This window comes from Chelonia mydas, chromosome 3 (assembly GCF_015237465.2).
Source record: "Chelonia mydas isolate rCheMyd1 chromosome 3, rCheMyd1.pri.v2, whole genome shotgun sequence".
Classification (NCBI taxonomy): Eukaryota; Metazoa; Chordata; order Testudines; family Cheloniidae; genus Chelonia; species Chelonia mydas.
This window is the reverse complement of record NC_057851.1, coordinates 134499170-134517689: the sequence shown is the minus strand read 5'-3', so window position 1 is coordinate 134517689 and position 18520 is coordinate 134499170. Positions and strand designations below refer to the sequence as shown.

At 42.4% G+C, this 18520-nt stretch overlaps 1 protein-coding gene and 1 long non-coding RNA gene across 2 annotated transcripts in view; one reads left to right on the top strand and one right to left on the bottom strand.

The window, feature by feature from the left end:
- The window catches only part of WDR64 (WD repeat domain 64), a 133322-nt gene that overhangs the window by 38061 nt on the left and 76741 nt on the right, over window positions 1–18520 (bottom strand). The window contains exons 11-14 of the mRNA XM_043543330.1: window positions 16676–16802; window positions 12440–12588; window positions 4409–4532; window positions 965–1137 (exon numbers count right to left, since the gene is read on the bottom strand). Of these exons, the coding sequence (XP_043399265.1) occupies window positions 965–1137; window positions 4409–4532; window positions 12440–12588; window positions 16676–16802 (573 nt within the window). The remainder of the gene's footprint in view (window positions 1–964; window positions 1138–4408; window positions 4533–12439; window positions 12589–16675; window positions 16803–18520) is intronic.
- The window catches only part of LOC114019056, a 109830-nt gene that overhangs the window by 53953 nt on the left and 37357 nt on the right, over window positions 1–18520 (top strand). The gene's annotated exons all lie outside the window — the stretch shown is intronic.

Sequence of the window (18520 nt, the reverse complement as noted above, 5' to 3'; positions counted from 1 at the left end):
TCTTTTGTCCATGACCTTACTATGCCTAAGAGTGTATGTTCTCTATGCAATCCTATGATTGTATGTATTGGGATTATGATTATGTAACTTGACTGTATGAGTGCATTGTGGCAGAGTGGGCTAGGTCTGTGTCAAATTATGAACAGAGAGAGAGAGAGAGAGACAAGTTGGGTGACGTCTGCCTCACCAACTACCTCGCATGTAGTATTCTCTTCTTTGTAGGTGCCTGGGCAAAGGGTATCACTATAAATAGAAATATGCAAGAACAAAAGTAGCCTCAAATTTGCTTCTAGCTATTTTCTTGTTAGTCTGTAAACTATTTAAGCTGATTGCTAATGGGGCTAGAGCGCTGCACTGCAGCAACTCAAGAGGAAGGAAGGAACCGCAGAATGGGACGCTCTTTTTCATATCCCTTTGCAACCTTCCTATGCAGGATTCAGATCATGCTGTTCCCTCACATCATGTCATCAAAAGGGAGTGCGTGGGCCTCTGATTTTCACTTCTGAAGGAGAGGGGAAGGGAAAGAGTTCTTTAGTCTTGGGACCTGATCCTACTAGCACTTGCACGTGTGAATATCTTTACTCACTGGAGTATTCCCATTTACGTCAATGAGTAAAGTTATGCACATCCTGCAAATTAAGGGCAGGCTCTGGCTCTTATTCGGTGAGCAAAATGACTGAGGGATAGGAAATTTAACTTCCCACCAAAGCCTAACTGCAATGAGAAAAATATTAATGGTCCCTGTGTAGTGGATTCATGGAAAGAGGTGAGCAGAATGATGAAAATCTAGCCATGGAACACTGAACACACTGACATTTTAAATATTAAAGAGTTACTTTGGTGAAAAATTACTTTACATGGACAGTTGCATAGGGTTTGCCTACTGATTTATGAAAGTTGTCTGTTTGAACTTCAGAATTAGCAGCTACAGAATGAAATAAATCACATGTAAAATATCAAAAACCTGAATGATTTGGATCTTCCCACTGTGCTCCAAAGCCAGGATCACATGCCGACTCTCACTAGCCTTCAGATAAACTAGCTGCAGCAGCCACTGCTCATCATCTTTGCTGTCATTTGTGACAGGCAAAGCTTTAATTTCCTGCCCACTTCCAAAATCCCAGATTTTCAACGTTCCTGAACAAGAAGGACAAAAACTGTTAAACACAAAACATGTATTTTCAACTCAGAAACCTGACAAGTCCCAAATAGCAAAAAGAGAGAAAACACAGCTGCATCACATTTCCCATTTCTACAGGTCTGATGTTTGGTATTTTAATACTGCTTCACAGAAGCATGTGGTTGGGATAGACTAATTCACAAATACCAGGTATCTGCTGGGGGGGAGAGCGGGGCAGGGTTGGCAGGAAGCGTGTATGTAGGGATCCCTTACAAATATTCAATCAGCTAATTGCAGGGAATATTGATGTGATTTCCCTGCCTCAGATGGGCCCTTTCCCTTTCTAGACACTGCTAAAATCTTCCATGCTAGAAATAACTTATCTTGGGGCTCAAAAACCCCTTCCTTCAATTTCTCATGTGTTGGCTGAGTTATTTCAAAAGTCAAATGTAAGCTCTTTAAGGCTTATTTATTTACTTCTGTTCGTACAATGAGCCCCTGACCAGCATTAGGACCTTTGTAAAAGCATCAACCGCCAGATATTTTTCAGAAATATCCCCTGGGGCAGGACAACAGTCTGCCTGCAAGGTCTGTTCACACTTCAAATAATGTAAATTCAACCCTGGGCTTCCTTGATTGTGGGTATGCAAAAGCATTTTTGCCTAAATGGGAAAACAATGGAATAGATTCTCCAATCCCTCACCTCTCCTCTCAGTGAGCACAGTTATATGGGGTTATCAGACGTTGCCATTGCCAACAGACCACTATTCTGTCCTTCTCCACGCCTATTTTGCATTTCCTGCTTCTGTGCCAAGCCCACAAAAGGGCAGAAAGGGAGCCAGCAAGGCACAGATCTTCCAATCTGAGAGAGCGGCAAGGTTGAGAGTGACATGGCTCACTACCAGACTTTCTCTCAAAATGAGGGGGTGGAAAGAGAGGCTGAAGCACTCTCTGAAGGAGCAGCTACCATCTGGGATCCACCCTTGTCATGTGGAGCTACTGACCCTGACAACAGCTTTCCCTTCTGAGTAGCCCCTAAGCCCTGTGGCCAAAGTATCTCAGCTAAATGGTGCAAATAAAGGGCAGTATGCTCAAGTGGAAATAATCTGGCCTGCATGCTTTGTGACAGAGGCCACGTCTTCTTCATGAGGCACCTTGTATATTTCTGGAACATCCCAACATTTCTTGGTGCTGCACTTAACATTTCAATAAAACCTGAAGTTTCAGAATTATGCAGCCATGCTAATTGATTAATCAATTATTAAAGTTTACTGAAGAATTCAGTGCAGGTCTGGTAAATAAACGGAGAAGCCTTGTCATACAATCTCAAACTAACATGCCATACATTACATGACGTGTTGCATACTGGAAAATACACTATGTATAGTGTTCAGAGTCAGCAAATCCTATAAAACTGAGTTTCCCCTTTTCATTTTAACTACTTTACTCCAGTTGCTCACAGTTTCCTCATTAAAATGCCTTCTGGGCTGAAGATATTCATGCTTGGGCTTAGCCCACAATAATTAAATTTTTTTGAAAGTTTGAGCAAAATTGGTTTTGTTATTTTTGAATTATACGAAGATGGAAAAAATGCACTTAGCCCACATGTTCCTATCATAACCTTGGTTTTTGCGTATCAATAACACTTAAGATCGAAACTCAATCGATGTACTTGGCTTGTTTTAGAGCTTTCTTTGAGGAGTGAAATGCATGCCCCGCTTGAAGCAGGTCCGTTCAGTATTTTTGAAGTGGTGAACATTTAAATTTGGAGTGTGTACACATTTTGCCATGCACAAGTGCTGGAACTAGAGGTGTGGGAGGTAGCACCCCCTGGCTTGAAGTGGTTTTCATCATATACAGGGTTTACAGTTTGGTTCAATGGCTCTCAGCACCCCCTCTATACAAATTGTTCCAGCACCAGTGCTGCTATGTTTTCATGCAGCCTCCTTGAGTGACAGGGTTGAGAATGTTAAGGACAGCTGAGTGAAAGATGCCTGTTAAGCTAATTTAGTCCTCCTGAGTAAAGGGCACCTCAGTTTCATCCCTTCTCCCCTTTCTTACAATAAGACCAGCAAGGGAAATTGAAAGCAAAAACCTGTCATCAAAACAGTGTTAACATTGAGAATTCAAGCACACAAGAGTCAGAAAGTTCCAAGAAGATATCAGGGTTTCTAACACTGCAGTAACTGCCACACTGCATATAGGATGGATTTTCTTCAGGTGTCTGTTTCAATGTAATCCTTACTCTAATACTGTTCATTCTAAGTAATGTAGAGCAGGGCTGACTGGTTCCAGACTGCTTCAAGCTTTATGCAGCAAGGCACGACACTCTTAGGTATTCACAGGGTGCTTATTCCAGATCCCCCAGAGAAGTATCACATCATGGAACAGTCCCTGTAGTCCAGTGCAGACTATTACAGTCTCTTGTCCTTCATGCCATTCATGTCTAGCTCCTAAGCCCTGAGGGAAAGATCTTCTTGGACTAGAAGCCAGGCAGACAGAGCCAAAGGCCATTTTCCATAAAGCCTAAAATTGCCTTTCAAAGGCCTGATTCCCAAATTAGATCCAGCTGTAATTCTCCTTTCAGGCGTGACAGCTTTCATACTCCTTTCAGGCCAGGCAGGTATTTTTCTTGTCCTGCAAGGACGCTTACTAACCTCTTCCCTCTCTGACTGGAGGCGGGGTACATACACCCTGGTACACAAGAGGCATGTCCACACTTTGAGCTGAAGGTGTAAATTTCAGCTCAAGGAGACATACCTGGACTAGCTCGGGTCGAGCTAGCATGCTAAAAATAGAGCGGCACTGTGGCAGTACCAATGGTAGGAGAGGCTTGCTGCCCAAAGTACCACCCTGTCCAATAGACTATGTATGTACTTGGGGCAGATAGCCTGTTCCACCTCTTGTGCTGCTGGGGCTACACTCAATTTTTAATACACTAGCTTGATCACAGCTAGCCCAGGTAGGTCTATTCAAGCTCCAGAGGTAGGATGTACTACACAGTTAAGTCAAATTGCATGGGGAAGCCTAGTTTGTGGTATTTATTTAAAGTTATGCCATGTCTCTATTTTATTGCTATTCATTGCGGCATTTAATATAAAGGGGTGGTAGTGGCCAGATCCATACGAAACAGCACCAGTCCAGTTTTGCAGAAGCTTTTTGAAATTGGACCCCAATCCAACATGGTTTCAGGTGGGTTCCAAGCAAACTGTTCTCACAGCCCTGGTCACAATATAGTATCTCATTCTAAAGAGAGAACAGAATAGTAGTGATAATTCAATTGTTTACCATCATAGGCTCCTGTAGCAAGGTGAAACCCATTTTTATCAATTGCTGCACAGGTCACTTCAATATTAGGCCCATGGGCATCTTCAATCTGGTAGATTTGGTGCCCGGATTCTAGCTCCCAAACCTATAAAAAAAATTAAAATTATTTGCAGTCCATCCGACAAAAATCCCCACACCATGTGTTTATAAGTTGGCTGACAAAACACGCTGAATAAATGACTGTCATATATCCCATAAAATATGCTTCCTGATAGTACAGCAGACTCAACAGCGCAATATTCACAATTGCTCTCTCTATAACTCCAAAAATCTTTGGCACCCTAACGAAGCCATTCTAGCAAAGAGAGCCTATTTTCACTAGTCGCATGAAATAGATTATTTTTAAGTTAAAGATAGGAATGGTTAAATATAATGAGTTTTTAGTATACAGAAAAAAAGGAAAGCTAGCTACAAACAGGGCCAGCCCTAGAACAAATGGTGCCCCAGGCAAGGAGCATCTTCGGTGCCCCCCCTCCGTTTGTTAAACTTTTGAATACCTTACTTTTTATTGCATTTGTAGCCCATTTCATGACTGATGCACAATTTGCATGCATGATTTATCCCAGTTATAGAACCATAGAATATCAGGCTTGGAAGGGACCTCAGGAGATCATCTAGTCCAACCCCCTGCTCAAAGCAGGACCAATCCCCAACTAAATCATCCTAGCCAGGGCTTTGTCAAGCCTGACCTTAAAAACCTCTAAAGAAGGAGATTCCACCATCTCCTTAGGTAACACATTCCAGTGCTTCACCACCCTCCCAGTGAAAAAGTTTTTCCCAATATCCAATGTAAACCTCCCCCACTGCAACTTGAGACCATTACTCCTCATTCTGTCATTTGCTACCACTGAGAACAGTCTAGATCCATCCCCTTTGGAACTCCTGTTCAGGTAGTTCAAAGCAGCTATGAAATCCCCCCTCATTCTTCTCTTCTGCAGACTAAACAATCCCAGTTCCCTCAGCCTTTCCTCATAAGTCATATGTTCCAGTCCCCTAATCATTTTTGTTGCCCTCCGCTGGACGCTTTCCAATTTTTCCACATCCTTCTTGTAGTGTGGGGCCCAAAACTGGACACAGTCCTCCAGATCGCCTCACCAATGTCGAATAGAGATCACGTCCCTCGATCTGCTGGCAAAGCCCCTACTTATACAGCCCAAAACGCCATTAGCCTTCTTGGCAACAAGGGCACACTGTTGACCCATATCCAGCTTCTCATTCACTGTAACCCCTAGGTCCTTTTCTGCAGAACTGCTGCCTAGCCGCTTGGTCCCTAGTCTGTAGCAGTGCGTGGGATTCTTCCATCCTAAGTGCAGGACTCTGCACTTGTCTTTGTCGAACCTCAGATTTCTTTTGGCCCAATCCTCTAATTTGTCTCTAAGTCCCCCTGTATCCTATCCCTACCCTCCAGCGTATCTACCACTCCTCCCAGTTTAGTGTCATCTGCAAGCTTGCTGAGGGTGCAGTCCACACCATCCTCCAGATCATTAATGAAGATATTGAACAAAAACGGTCCCAGGACCGATTCTTGGGGCACTCCACTTGATACCGGCTGCCAACTAGAAATGGAGCCATTGATCACTATGCGTTGAGCCCGACGATCTAGCCAGCTTTCTATTCACCTTATAGTCCATTCATCCAGCTCATACTTCTTTAACTTGCTGGCAAGAATACTGTGGGAGACCGTATCAAAAGCTTTGCTAAAGTCAAGGAATAACACGTCTGCTTTCCCCTCATCCACAGAGCCAGCTATCTCATTATAGAAAGCAATTAGATTAGTCAGGCATGACTTGCCCTTGGTGAATCCATGCTGGCTGTTCTTGATCACTTTCCTCTCCTCTAAGTTCTTCAGAATTGATTCCTTGAGGACCTGCTCCATGATTTTTCCAGGGATTGAGGTGAGGCTGGCTGGTCTGTAGTTCCCCGGATTCTCCTTCTTCCCTTTTTTAAAGATGGGCACTACATTAGCCTTTTTCCAATCGTCCAGGACCTCCCCCGATCACCATGAGTTTTCAAAGATCATGGCCAATGGCTCTGGAATCACATCTGCCAACTTCTTTAGCACCCTCGGATGCAGTGCATCTGGCCCCATGGACTTGTGCTCGTCCAGCTTTTCTAAATAGTCCCAAACCACTTCTTTCTCCACAGATGGCTGGTCGCCTCCTCCCCATGCTGTGCTGCCCAGTACAGTAGTCTGGGAGCTGACCTTGTTTGTGAAGACAGAGGCAAGAAAAACACTGAGTATATTAGATTTTTCCACATCCTCTGTCACTAGGTTGCCTCCCTCATTCAGTAAGGGACCCACACTTTCCTTGACTTTCTTCTTGTTGCTAACATACCTGAAGAAACCCTTCTTGTTACTCTTAACATCTCTTGCTAGCTGCAACTCCAAGTGTGATTTGGCCTTCCTGATTTCACTTCTGCATGCCTGAGCAATATTTTTATACTCCTCCCTAGTCATTTGTCCAGTCTTCCACTTCTTGTAAGCTTCTTTTTTGTGTTTAAGATCAGCAAGGATTTTACTGTTAAGCCAAGCTGGTCGCCTGCCATATTTACTATTCTTTCTACACATCAGGATGGTTTGTTCCTGTAACCTCACTAAGGATTCTTTAAAACACAGCCAGCTCTCCTGGACTCCTTTCCCCCTCATGTTATTCTCCCAGGGGATCCTGCCCATCAGTTCCTTGAGGGAGTCAAAGTCTGCTTTTCTGAAGTCCAGGGTCTGTATTCTGCTGCTCTCCTTTCTTCTTTGTGTCAGGATACTGAACTCGACCTTCTCGTGGTCACTGCCTCCCAGGTTCCTCTCCACTTTTGCTTCCCCTACTAATTCTTCCCCGTTTGTGAGCAGCAGGTCAAGAAGAGCTCTGCCCCTAGTTGGTTCCTCCAGCACTTGCACCAGGAAATTGTCCCCTACACTTTCCAAAAACGTCTTGTATTGTCTGTGCACCGCTGTATTGCTCTCCCAGCAGATATCAGGGTGATTGAAGTCTCTCATGAGAACAAGGGCCTGCGATCTGGTAACTTCTGTTAGTTGCCGGAAGAAAGTCTCATCCACCTCATCCCCCTGGTCTGGTGGTCTACAGCAGACTCCCACCATGACATCACCCTTGTTGCTCTCACTTCTAAACTTAATCCAGAGACGCTCAGGTTTTTCTGCAGTTTCATATTAGAGCTCTGAGCAGTCATACTGCTCTCTTACATACAATGCAACTCCCCCACCTTTTCTGCCCTGCCTGTCCTTCCTGAACAGTTTATATCCATCCACTCCAGTCATGTGAGTTATCCCACCAAGTCTCTGTTATTCCAATCACATCATAATTTCTTGACTGTGCCAGGACTTCCAGTTCTCCCTGCTTGTTTCCCAGGCTTCTTGCATTTGTGTATAGGCACTTAAGATAACTCGCTGATCATCCCACTTTCTCAGCATGAGGCCCTCCCCTCTTGTACTATCCTGCTCGTGCTTCCTCCTGGTATCCCACTTCCCCACTTACCTCAGGGCTTTGGTCTCCTTCCCCTGCTCATACAAGACTATAAACTTACACACTAGGATCCTTAAATCTGTATTTATTCATGCCATATGTAAGCACATAAAAAAAATAGTTTCCTCTAAGCTTATAGAAACTTTTATATTGTTGTGTAGATAGCTCTGGCCTCTCATTAAATATGTCCTTTATAGGTCTCTACTTACACTCTTCAAGTCTTAAAACACAAGTACACTTTCACAATTACACAATAAAACAAGGTTCACAATATCGCAGCTAGGCTCTCACTTCAGTTCGTTCTTATATCTCACTGACTGACTGGCAACACACCATCTCTTATAGACCCACAAGGGCATGGCTGACAACATTCTAAGAGGTTTGAGGACAATGTAGTTCTCAGAAAGTCTGGAAGGTTCTATGAACATTTTAGGAACTTAGCAAAAAATGAATCCACATACAAAATACCTGAAACCTTTTAATTCAAACATTCTATTTCCCCGTTTGTCACTAACAACAAAAACAGCACCCCGAGCCAAGCCTGGCGCCCTTCAAGCCCAGCACCCGAGATGGTCGCCTGACCCTAAATCTGGCCCTGGCTACAAAGAAGGGATGAATCAATTATGTTGGAGTATCCAACATGTGTGTCCTTTAAGGATTTGTTCCTCAAGTGAAGCAATAATGCTATATGATAATTATATAAGCCTTTCAGGGCAGGGACTCTCCCTTACTATGTCTTTCTACAGCAACTAGCATGAGGTCCCAATCCTGAGCAAGGTGTCTGGGTGTGACTGTGAAGCAAATAGCCTCATTTCTCAGACTATAACTAGACTTTCAAAAGTGGCTACTAACTTTGGGTGCCCCAGCTGGACCCAATTTTCAGTAATGTTGAACATCCATACCTAGAGCTGGGTTAATAATTGATTTTTCGCTTTGGCCAGAAAACTGAAAATATTAAAAAAAAATATTTGCTTTGATTCTGAAAATATTCAGAGTTTGTCAAAATTCAAGTCCCTTCCACAATGAATATTTAAGTATTTATACAAAGTGGAGCAGCTTCAACAGGAGAGGTTGAGACTAACCTACCCTAGACTAGCCTAGAGCCTGATGATTGAGCTACTCAACTGGGAGGAGCTGAGATCAAGTTCTGCTCCAAAGGGGGGATTCAAACATGGGTCTTCCACATTCAGAAACATGCCCTAACCATTGGGTTAAAGGTTAAAAGAGGACAGGGACATGGACACATGCATGAGTTTTCTGAAGCTGAGCCTTGAAAAAAAAAAAATTTGTCTTGGCTGAAACTGGGTCAAATTTACCAATAGTTTCACACACCATTTTTTGGCAAATAAACTGTTGGTCTGAAAATTTTTGCTCAGCTCTACCCATAACTCCATGTGAAGTCAACAAGAACTGTGGGTGCTCAGCCCCTCTGATCATCAAGTTGTAGAAGTCAGCTGCAGGGCACTGAAAATTAACGGCCAATTTTGCTTATAGCTTTTCTGACATATTTATAGCAAGGGGGTTTAGTTGGTTCATATTTAAATCATTGCATTTATTGGCAAAATTAGTCCTTTTTTCATGCTTCTACAACAAATAGAGATGGGCCAAAACTGGCATCTTTGATCCAAATTTTTGATTTTCAGGGTGGGAAAGAGAAAACAATTTCCCATAATTCAGGGCTAAAAATCTCACAATGTTGTGACACTGTTCAATCCAATTCAGAATTGGATTCTGATGTAATTAAATTAGTGCTAAAGCCTATAGAAGAGAATGTGATCCAGTTTTTTTGTGAGTCATCCTATGCAATTCTATAGGAAGGATAAAATTCTCTATTAAAGTCTACAGAATGGCTTATAACACCCACAGAAAGGCTATTTATTAAATTCTATAAGGCTTCTCCAGGAAGGGCAATGTCCTTCTATTCTGTGTGCCTCTTAGCGCCAAGAGTGTTGCCTCCCTATTGCTCTTCCACTGTTGGCGAGTCCACAGTGAGTCTTCCTGGCTGACTTCCTGACCTCCACATACGGCTTATGTACCCATCCTTGGTTCCTTGGCCTGAAGAGAGAGATGGAAACTGGCAGCAGGGGGAACTGATCATGTTGGTTACAGACTGCCTCTCTGGCACAGAGGAAGGGAATGTTGGGGTTCACTCCAGGGAAAGTGTCTCCATATTCAAGAAATAAGCCAGCTCCTACATACTCAGCACTTGAGAATTAGCCAGTTTTCTAAAGACTTTAAGACACAGACAAAGAATTAAAAGTGTGCTAGGTGCTTTACAAAGTATGAAGACAAGTGGCAAAATGTTCAGAAGTGCCTAAGAATCAGATTTTAAAAAGGTATTTAGATGCCTAAGTCCCACTGAAATCAATAGGAGCTTGGTATCTAGGTGCTTTTGAAAATCCTACTAGCTGTCTATCTGCATTTTCAGGCAGATAAATACCTTCTAATGTATGGCCCTAAGTGACATAGGAACCTAAGACTCATTGAAAGTCAATAGGAGACAGGATTCTAAGTGCCTAAATCCCTTTTGAAAATATCACTGAGGCTCAGGTACTTTTTTTAAACATTTTGCCCAGGGGCCCTGCCCAAAAGCTCACATTTGAAACAGGCAACTCAGATTGAGGAAGGGGGTGAGGGGTCAATTAAAAAAAAAAACCAACCACCCAGCTTTTTATGTTTGTCTAGTTTGTTAACACTTTTTCTAAGGGAAGGACTAGATAAAGTCTATAGGCTTTACAATAACTGGTCCATTTTTTTAAAAAAAGTATTAGTTATTGTAATTGGACCCATTTCTGTTGGTGAAAGAGTCAAGCTTTTGAGCTCCGCAGAGCTTGTCTCTCTCACCAACAGAAGTTGGTCCAATGAAAGATATTATCTCACCCACGTTGTGTCTCTCATATCCTGGGACCAACATGGCTACAACAGCACTGCATACAACAAGTGATCTGAAAGAGGAGAGGATGTGGGTATGGCAGACAAAGCCAGCAAGCTGGATCCAGGCCCACCAGCCACATGGAAGACGGTTCAGAGAAGAGAGTAGGGAAAGGATAATAGGAAGGTGACAGTTAAGTCATGTAGGTTGGTGTAGCTCACGAAAGCTCATGCTCAAATAAATTGGTTAGTCGCTAAGGTGCCACAAGTACTCCTTTTCTTTTTGTGAATACAGACTAACACGGCTGTTACTCTGAAACCTGTAGGTTGGTATGACAGGGAGCTGCCTCCAGAGCACCATCTCGTGGACAGAGGTCACTCTGCAGCACCCTGCCCTGTTTCCTGCACCTCCTCAGGGCCCTCAGGAACTGCACTCTGCTAGCCTAAAGCTAAATTTAAAACATTCCCCCCTGGGGTCCAATTTATTTGGTCCTTAGACAGTTTGGCCTACAAGACCCCAATGCTAGCATTCAATGTTTTTCTCCCCTTAGGTAGGGAGTCCCCAGCCCCCCTTCTCAGAAGCGGATTCCAGTTCAATCACCACTCCTAGGCTTTACCCAGGTAGAGCTCAACTTTCAGGGTCTGCCTTCCAAATTCCACTCATGTCAAGGTCTTCTTCCTGCCTTAGCGGGCTATTCGCAGTCATTCTCGCTGGGGCAGCTCCCCTCATCTCAGGGTCTTCCCTGCAGGAGACTTTCCTCAGTCTCTACCACAGCTTCCTGAGCTCCCCCTTTCACTGCAGCCTCCCACAGCTCTTTATTGGGCAATGGCAATCACCTGACTCCTCTCAGGGGTGGCTTCTTAGTAAGCAGGGTTGGCTGGCCCCAGGCCTTCCATCCCTCAGGACAAGTCAGCCCGTTACCCTTGATTAGAGCAAATTGGGGAGGAATGCTTAACCTTTGATACGGAATCATCTTCTAGTGTTGTAGTTTTTCCAGATTCTACATAGTTTCCAAAGTAATTTTTCATTGTTTAAGTCCCAATTCAGAAAGCCCTTGAGCTGCAATAGGCCATGAGCTCATGCTTACCTTTAAACAGATGCCTAAAGTACTGTCCTGAATAGGGATGTGCTCCGGAATCGAGGACTATGTATACATGCTTAAATTCCTCATCCGAAGCATTCTTATATCAATCACAGCTATTAAACAGCTTTTTGTAGCCACTTAATAACCAATGATCACTGTTTCATAGGCTGAATTAAATTTATATACCAAGATTCATTCCTGTAGGTGTAGCGTGGAACAAAAGCCAAGTGAAGGAAAAGGAGTTCACCACCAAGACCAGATCCTTCTCCCCACCCATCCTTCTGGTGCCTAATGTGAAAGAGGAGACTAATTACATTGATTCTGCAGTTCAGCTGAAAGGGTCACCTGATAGAAATAATGCTGCTGTGATGTTAAATGGCTTATTTATCAGGGATTACCGCTTCCCTAGAGAGCTATGGCATAAAAATAGCTGCAAAGATGATGGCTCGCATAACAAACACGATTAACTCTTGCCTAATTGCTCAACAATTTATCTGTGATAAAAGCAACTGCAACATTCCTTTTCTCCCCCAGTTTGAGGAGCGCAAGTTTGTGCTCACCTTCACAATAGATTCGGCACAGACAGTGAGAACTTGATGAAAAGCCCTGTTGTAAGCCAGTACGTTGATGTTTCTTTCGTGTGTTTGTGGAACCTGTTTGGTGTCTTGTATCATCCGGGTTAGAGGATAAATATCAATGACAGATGACCCTGAAAATGGCAAGAGAGGTGCTAATACATAACATTTATGTGACTGTGCAAACTGCCATTTGCGGAAATGGATCAACTCTATATAAACCATTGTATTTGATTTGAATTATGCAAGAGAATACAGAGATACCTCTGGCCTGTATTAGTTCTAGAGAATTTCTGCTGTCTGAAGAAAAGTAGAAAATAGTCACCACTCTCAAGCACAACAATCACTAAATAGGAATATTTATAATATTTTGCTGCCTTAGACAATCAACTATCTAATTTTTATGGGAGAGGCAACTCTAGCCCCCAGATCAATAGGAACTAGGGGATTTATAGTTCCAGAGTGGGCCAGTGTAGGAAGGAACAAATTGATTCCTCAATCCTGATTGATAGCAATCTCACTGAGTAAAGCAATCCCAGAAGTCACTTCCTATTGAACAAAGCAAATCCGTCTGTAAGCTATGCTGTCGTTTCAATACCTTGGTTTACGCAGCACTGTAGGTGCGCATGGCACTTTGCAGACAAATAAAACCTACATCTCTTTGATCAGAGCATTTACAGTCAAAATGAACCATGGCATAGGGAAATGAGAGAAGGTTGAATAAGGGTCAGTTTTCAACTGCATAAGCTCACACGCCTATTTGTGCAGTGTACACATCCAAGTTCCCATTTTATTTATTGTAACATAATTGAACTGGTACAAGACTTAGGTTCAGCAGTGGATTTGTAGGAGGAGAAGGTGTCTGTAAGGTGCAGGGTATGATTCCAGACATATGGGACAATACTGGAGAAAGCACCACTTTGCATCTGTCAAAATATGCAAATGGAGCATGTTAGACAGTAGGACTCATCCATAAACATCTGTATCTGTAATGATTTATGGACATCAGAGGATTAAAATCTGAAGCCTTCTATGTAAATACATGTCAAGTAGATGGCAGTGAGGATTAGTTCTCCTATGCATAACTTGGGTCTCTTGCCCTCTCTGGCAGTGAGGAGGAATTCATTTTACCTTTTCATAGAATCGCTAGCAGGGCTTAGTGTTTAGTCATAATCGTCCTTGTATGGATTGTAGAACAGTTTGGCGAGACTGAGTTGAGACAATTCATCTCACACTAAATCCTCAGCTGAGGAAATATCCAACTATGTATCTGCAAATCCTATAGGATTTAAAACTTTAAATGACCCTTTTCACATATAACTATTTCACTGGCCTTCAGAATAAGATGACACAAACTTTAAGAGACTCAATCAAATGCCAGACTAAACAGAAAGGTCAGGCAGACTAACATCCTTTACAGGAATGTAGGGCGCTTCTGTTGAATCACCCTGGGCACATGTGGTAAGCCCCCTTCAAGAAGGCTCAAGGTAATTGACAAATCAGACTGGTAGGTGGGTCCAGTTATATCAAATGTTGAGGTACAAGTGGTGGTATCCTCCCTTTGGAGGGAAACCCTACAAATAGCCAAACCTAGGAGGAAGCTCAGCTGCACTTTATGTTACTGAGTCATTGTTTGATTTACCAGCTAAGCCAAACTGCAGGAAGAGTCTGTGCACTCTAAATGGGGTCAGCCCTTTCACAATAGGTGTTTAATTTGGCAACATGGGCTTGTGGTTAAAACTTCGGGTTTAGAGTCAGCAGTTTGAGGTTCTATTCCCTAATGCTGCTACTCATAACCTATGCAACCTTGGGCAAGTGACAAGTACTATGGCATCCAAATATATGTAAAATATGGGAATCAATAGACTAGATGGACATTTAATAGTTTTCTACATCTCAAATTCTGCACAGGTTTAAGATAAAAACTAAGTCTTCTCTTCCCATCCCCTACACCCCATATGAACAATACTCCTTACGGTAGAGGTTTAAAGAAAAAAACAAAAAAACAGGACATGCAACACTGGGCTGCAGCAAATTGGGATTCTTCCCTGCGGCCAATACTTTCACCCCAGCCACAGCGTTCAAACTATTGCTAATGCTGAGACTTGAGTAGCAACCGTAGATCAGGTCTGCTAATGCTCCACAGCCTGGGAAAGGGAGGAATCCTCACATACCTGTACCAGTGAAGATGCCCAGCGCCCAACTCAGCTACATGGGGTGCATGCTGGGAGAAAAACACTGGGCCAAATGCCACTCATCTATGATTTATACCATGTAACTCCCAGTGACTTCATTGGAATTACTCTAGATTTATACTCATGTAACAGAGCTTAATTTGGGCATCTTTAATACAGTCCAAAATTTGTTATCACTCAGCTGAAGCCTTTTAACAAAGGGACGTAACTATTTATTTTCTTCCATATACAAAACTGAAAATAGATCTTCATTAGAGTGATCAATAGTGCATTAAGAATATTGTTGTTTGGGTGCAAAATGGGAGGCAAGCATTCTGTCAGATTCTTAGCTAACACTTTCAGAACAGGTCCAGAAGATCTAAGCAGTGAATTTCAATCTCTGCAGAAGCACTAAGACTGCTGTCTGAATCTCCACTGTCCTCTGTCACTTCAAAGTTTCAGAAATATTAAATAAGTTTCTTCTTTCCAAGAGACAGTGGAGTGCCCAGAAAATAGTGTTGACTCCATGGTCACTGTTCTGTTTTCTATACAATTGTCTTCTTTAAAACAACAACAACAAAACAACCAAAACTTTCAGATATATAGAGTTAGTGAGAAACTGTCACCACCAAGGCTTTATCTTTTCTAAGAAAAAAAAGTGTATGTTCTTACCTCATGTTAACTAAGGCAAGGTAAAATCTTAGTGAAGACATGGCAGTTTGTAGTTTTTAAATGTTAGCAGGTTAAGGTAAAGATTATACAGGAATCTAGGGTTTACTTCAGTGAGGACGAACTTCAAGATACAGTGAACCAAGTATTTAAATAAGAACATAAGAACGGCCATAGTGGGTCAGGTAAATGGTCCATCTAGCCCAGTATCCTGTTTTCTGACACTGGCCAATGCCAGATGCTTTGAAGGGAATGAACAGACCAGGGCAATCATCAAGTGATCCATCTCCTGTCATCTAGTCCCAGCATTTGGCAGTCACTGGCTAAGGACACCCAGAGCAAGGGGTTGCATCCCTGATTATCTTGGCTAATAGCCATTGATGGACCTATCCTCCATGAAATTATCAAGTTCTTTTTTTAATCCAGTTATAATTTTGGCCTTTACAACATCCCTTGGCACCAAGTTCCACAGATTTTTGTATCATCTGCAAACTTGGCCACCTCACTGTTTATCCCTTTTTCCAGATAAATTTATGAAAAAGCTGAACATGTTGAAATGGGCAGCCTTCCATTCTTCCCTGTTTCTAAGATAAGTTGTTCACATCTTCCCCCAGAAAAAGCAGGGAGCTTCCCTGGAAGGTGGGAAGAGAACCTGCCACCTCACAAAGTGTGTGTTCGAACTGCCAGGCCAGAAGGGAGGGGCTGGCAGCTGGACCCCATTATGTCAGCCAGGAGCCTTTAAAAGGAAAAGTGTAGGCCATGAGGGAAGCTCTTGTTCTCATGTAAGAACACACTTTTCCTGGCGCCCAGACTGACAGGCTCCTGCCTACAGAGCTCTTAACCCAGCAGTCTGGAGGGCAAGACACTCTAAACTCGAGTGTCTTGGGAACTGACTGTGGTTGTAACATTCTCTGAAGAACAGTGAGATGGGGAGAGATCCCTTTCAAGGGATTTAAATAAACAACAACAGATGGCAGGGCTGAAAGAGGGTGTAACTGGTTTCATTTTCCTGAAGAGGGGCTCAGCTTTCAAAAATTTGGGAAACTTGGCTTGAGAGAGATCATCTTCTGTGTCTGTCATCTTAAGCCTCTCATGCATATTCCAAATTAAAAGGAAAACCAGATTTTATATATAAAATGAAACTCCTCCACCACATCAAATGGAGGGATGCCAAAAAGCCTTCATCTGTAAATGCCTCATTAGCCAAGTGTAGAAAATTTCTGTCATGTCCTAGATTTCTGTACATCCCCCGTATCTAACTTTCTCTACTGTCAGGCCATGCTGCCGTCACCTTCTTCAGCGATGTTTCAGAATATGGAAAATCAAAAATTAAAATGAGGGGGAATATGTTTCTCATTCACTAATTATGTCTACACACCTGTAATAAGCGTGCCATGGTTATTGTCAAATATCATGGCATAGATCTGCATTTCTGCAGGTTTCCCCTGACTATCGTGGAAGATCTGCAGCAGCGAAAGGGTCTGTATATCCCACACTCTAAAAACCTGGAGGAAAAAGAAAGGTGCATGGGTGTCACTATTATATTTCCAACTATTAATAATTTGTATTACTGTAGCAGTTAGCAGCCCCAACAAAGGTCAGGGCCCCACTGCATTAGGTAATGCACAAACACATAGTCTGAGACAGTCCCTGTCCTGAAGAATTTACAATCTAAATAGACAAGAGAGACCAAAAGAGCAGCTGTATCCCATTTTATAGAGGGTAAACTGAGCACAGAGATGGAATTGTCCAATGTCTCAGAAGCAGACTGTGACGGAGCTAGGATCTTAATCTCATGATAAGCACTGGATGGGAAATGGTTTTCCCATCCCACAAAAATGTTTGAGTTCAAACTTTCCTGGCTCAGTTTGGTACAAAAAATTGAAATCTCAAAAATTTTCCATACAAAAAAAATTGGGGTTTTTGGTTTATCGGTTTGGATCAATCTAAATGTTTCATTTTGGTACTTTTGAAATGTCTTGTGATGCTGGCCTCTTTTTTAATCGATGTTTTAGTCTAATTAGCGTACATTTTGAAACAAAGTGGTTTTGAACTGGGAAACCAGGTTTTTTGTTTGAAAGTGTCGAAACTAAAAACATTGATAATTTTTTGGGGGGAGGGGGAACTGAGTTGGGAGATTCATCAAAACTGAGCTGGTTTCATGAAGTTTCAGTTTCGAGGAATATGTGGTTTTTGAATGAAAATTCTCAATGTGTCCCACACCTGAGTCTTAGTCTACTGCCTTAACAAGATTACCTCGACTTTCCTCTACTTTACCCTTCTCATATACGTGCTGATAAAAAAAACCCAGAGACTAGATGACAGTATTTTCAACATTGTGGCCAGGTTCTCCAATGACAGACCAGGTATACAGTACTTTAACTATAGTCAGTAAGGTTTATTTACATAAATGAATCCAACAGGAAAAGAATGAACAAAAGTGATTTAAGACAGAGCACTTAAATACACCCTGCCCCCACACACATCCCTCTCACTGCAGTAGCCCCCAGAGGTCCACACACACTGCTCTCAGTACTACCATGTTATGCCATAATTCCATGTTTGAGCACAAAGGATTTCCCAATAAAACAGACATCTTATACCATTAGAAGTTATTCTACCATCACTAGCAACTTCAGGCACAGATACATGCCTAGTCTCCTTCAACAGCCAAACTATGGTAATCTTTTCATGTATGTGCAAGTTACATGGCGTAATTAAAAAGCATCATTAGATTATACTAGGTGCACCCAGCTTTGACCTTTGACCCATGGCAGGGTGATGTGTCTATTGTTTAAATATACACAAGAGGCGTTAACTCTTATCTTTCCACTGGAAGAAAAGGTTGCGATGGCTCTGTAGTGTGACCAAGTGATTTAGGGTTTTTGAATGAAATACTCTGTATTCAGCAGTCCTTTCAATACAGCAGTAAAAAGCACACCGATTACTCAGCAGTTAACAGATTTTTTTTTAAGACCTTCATTTTAAATACCTTCTATTTGTAAAATCTCATTGGCACCAGAGGGCAAAGTTAGAAGTAAATATTACTTTTTATCTTTTCCATTTACTGAGTCCCAGAAATTCCAGGGGACTCTGCTTGTGCCAAAAATAGAAATAATCTGATTAGGATCCTGGAGTTCCTGCTGTATGTTGTGAGCCAGATGGCTGCCTAATGCCTTTTTGAGGTCTTTTAATCTCACATCCGTTGCGCAATACCTGTGAC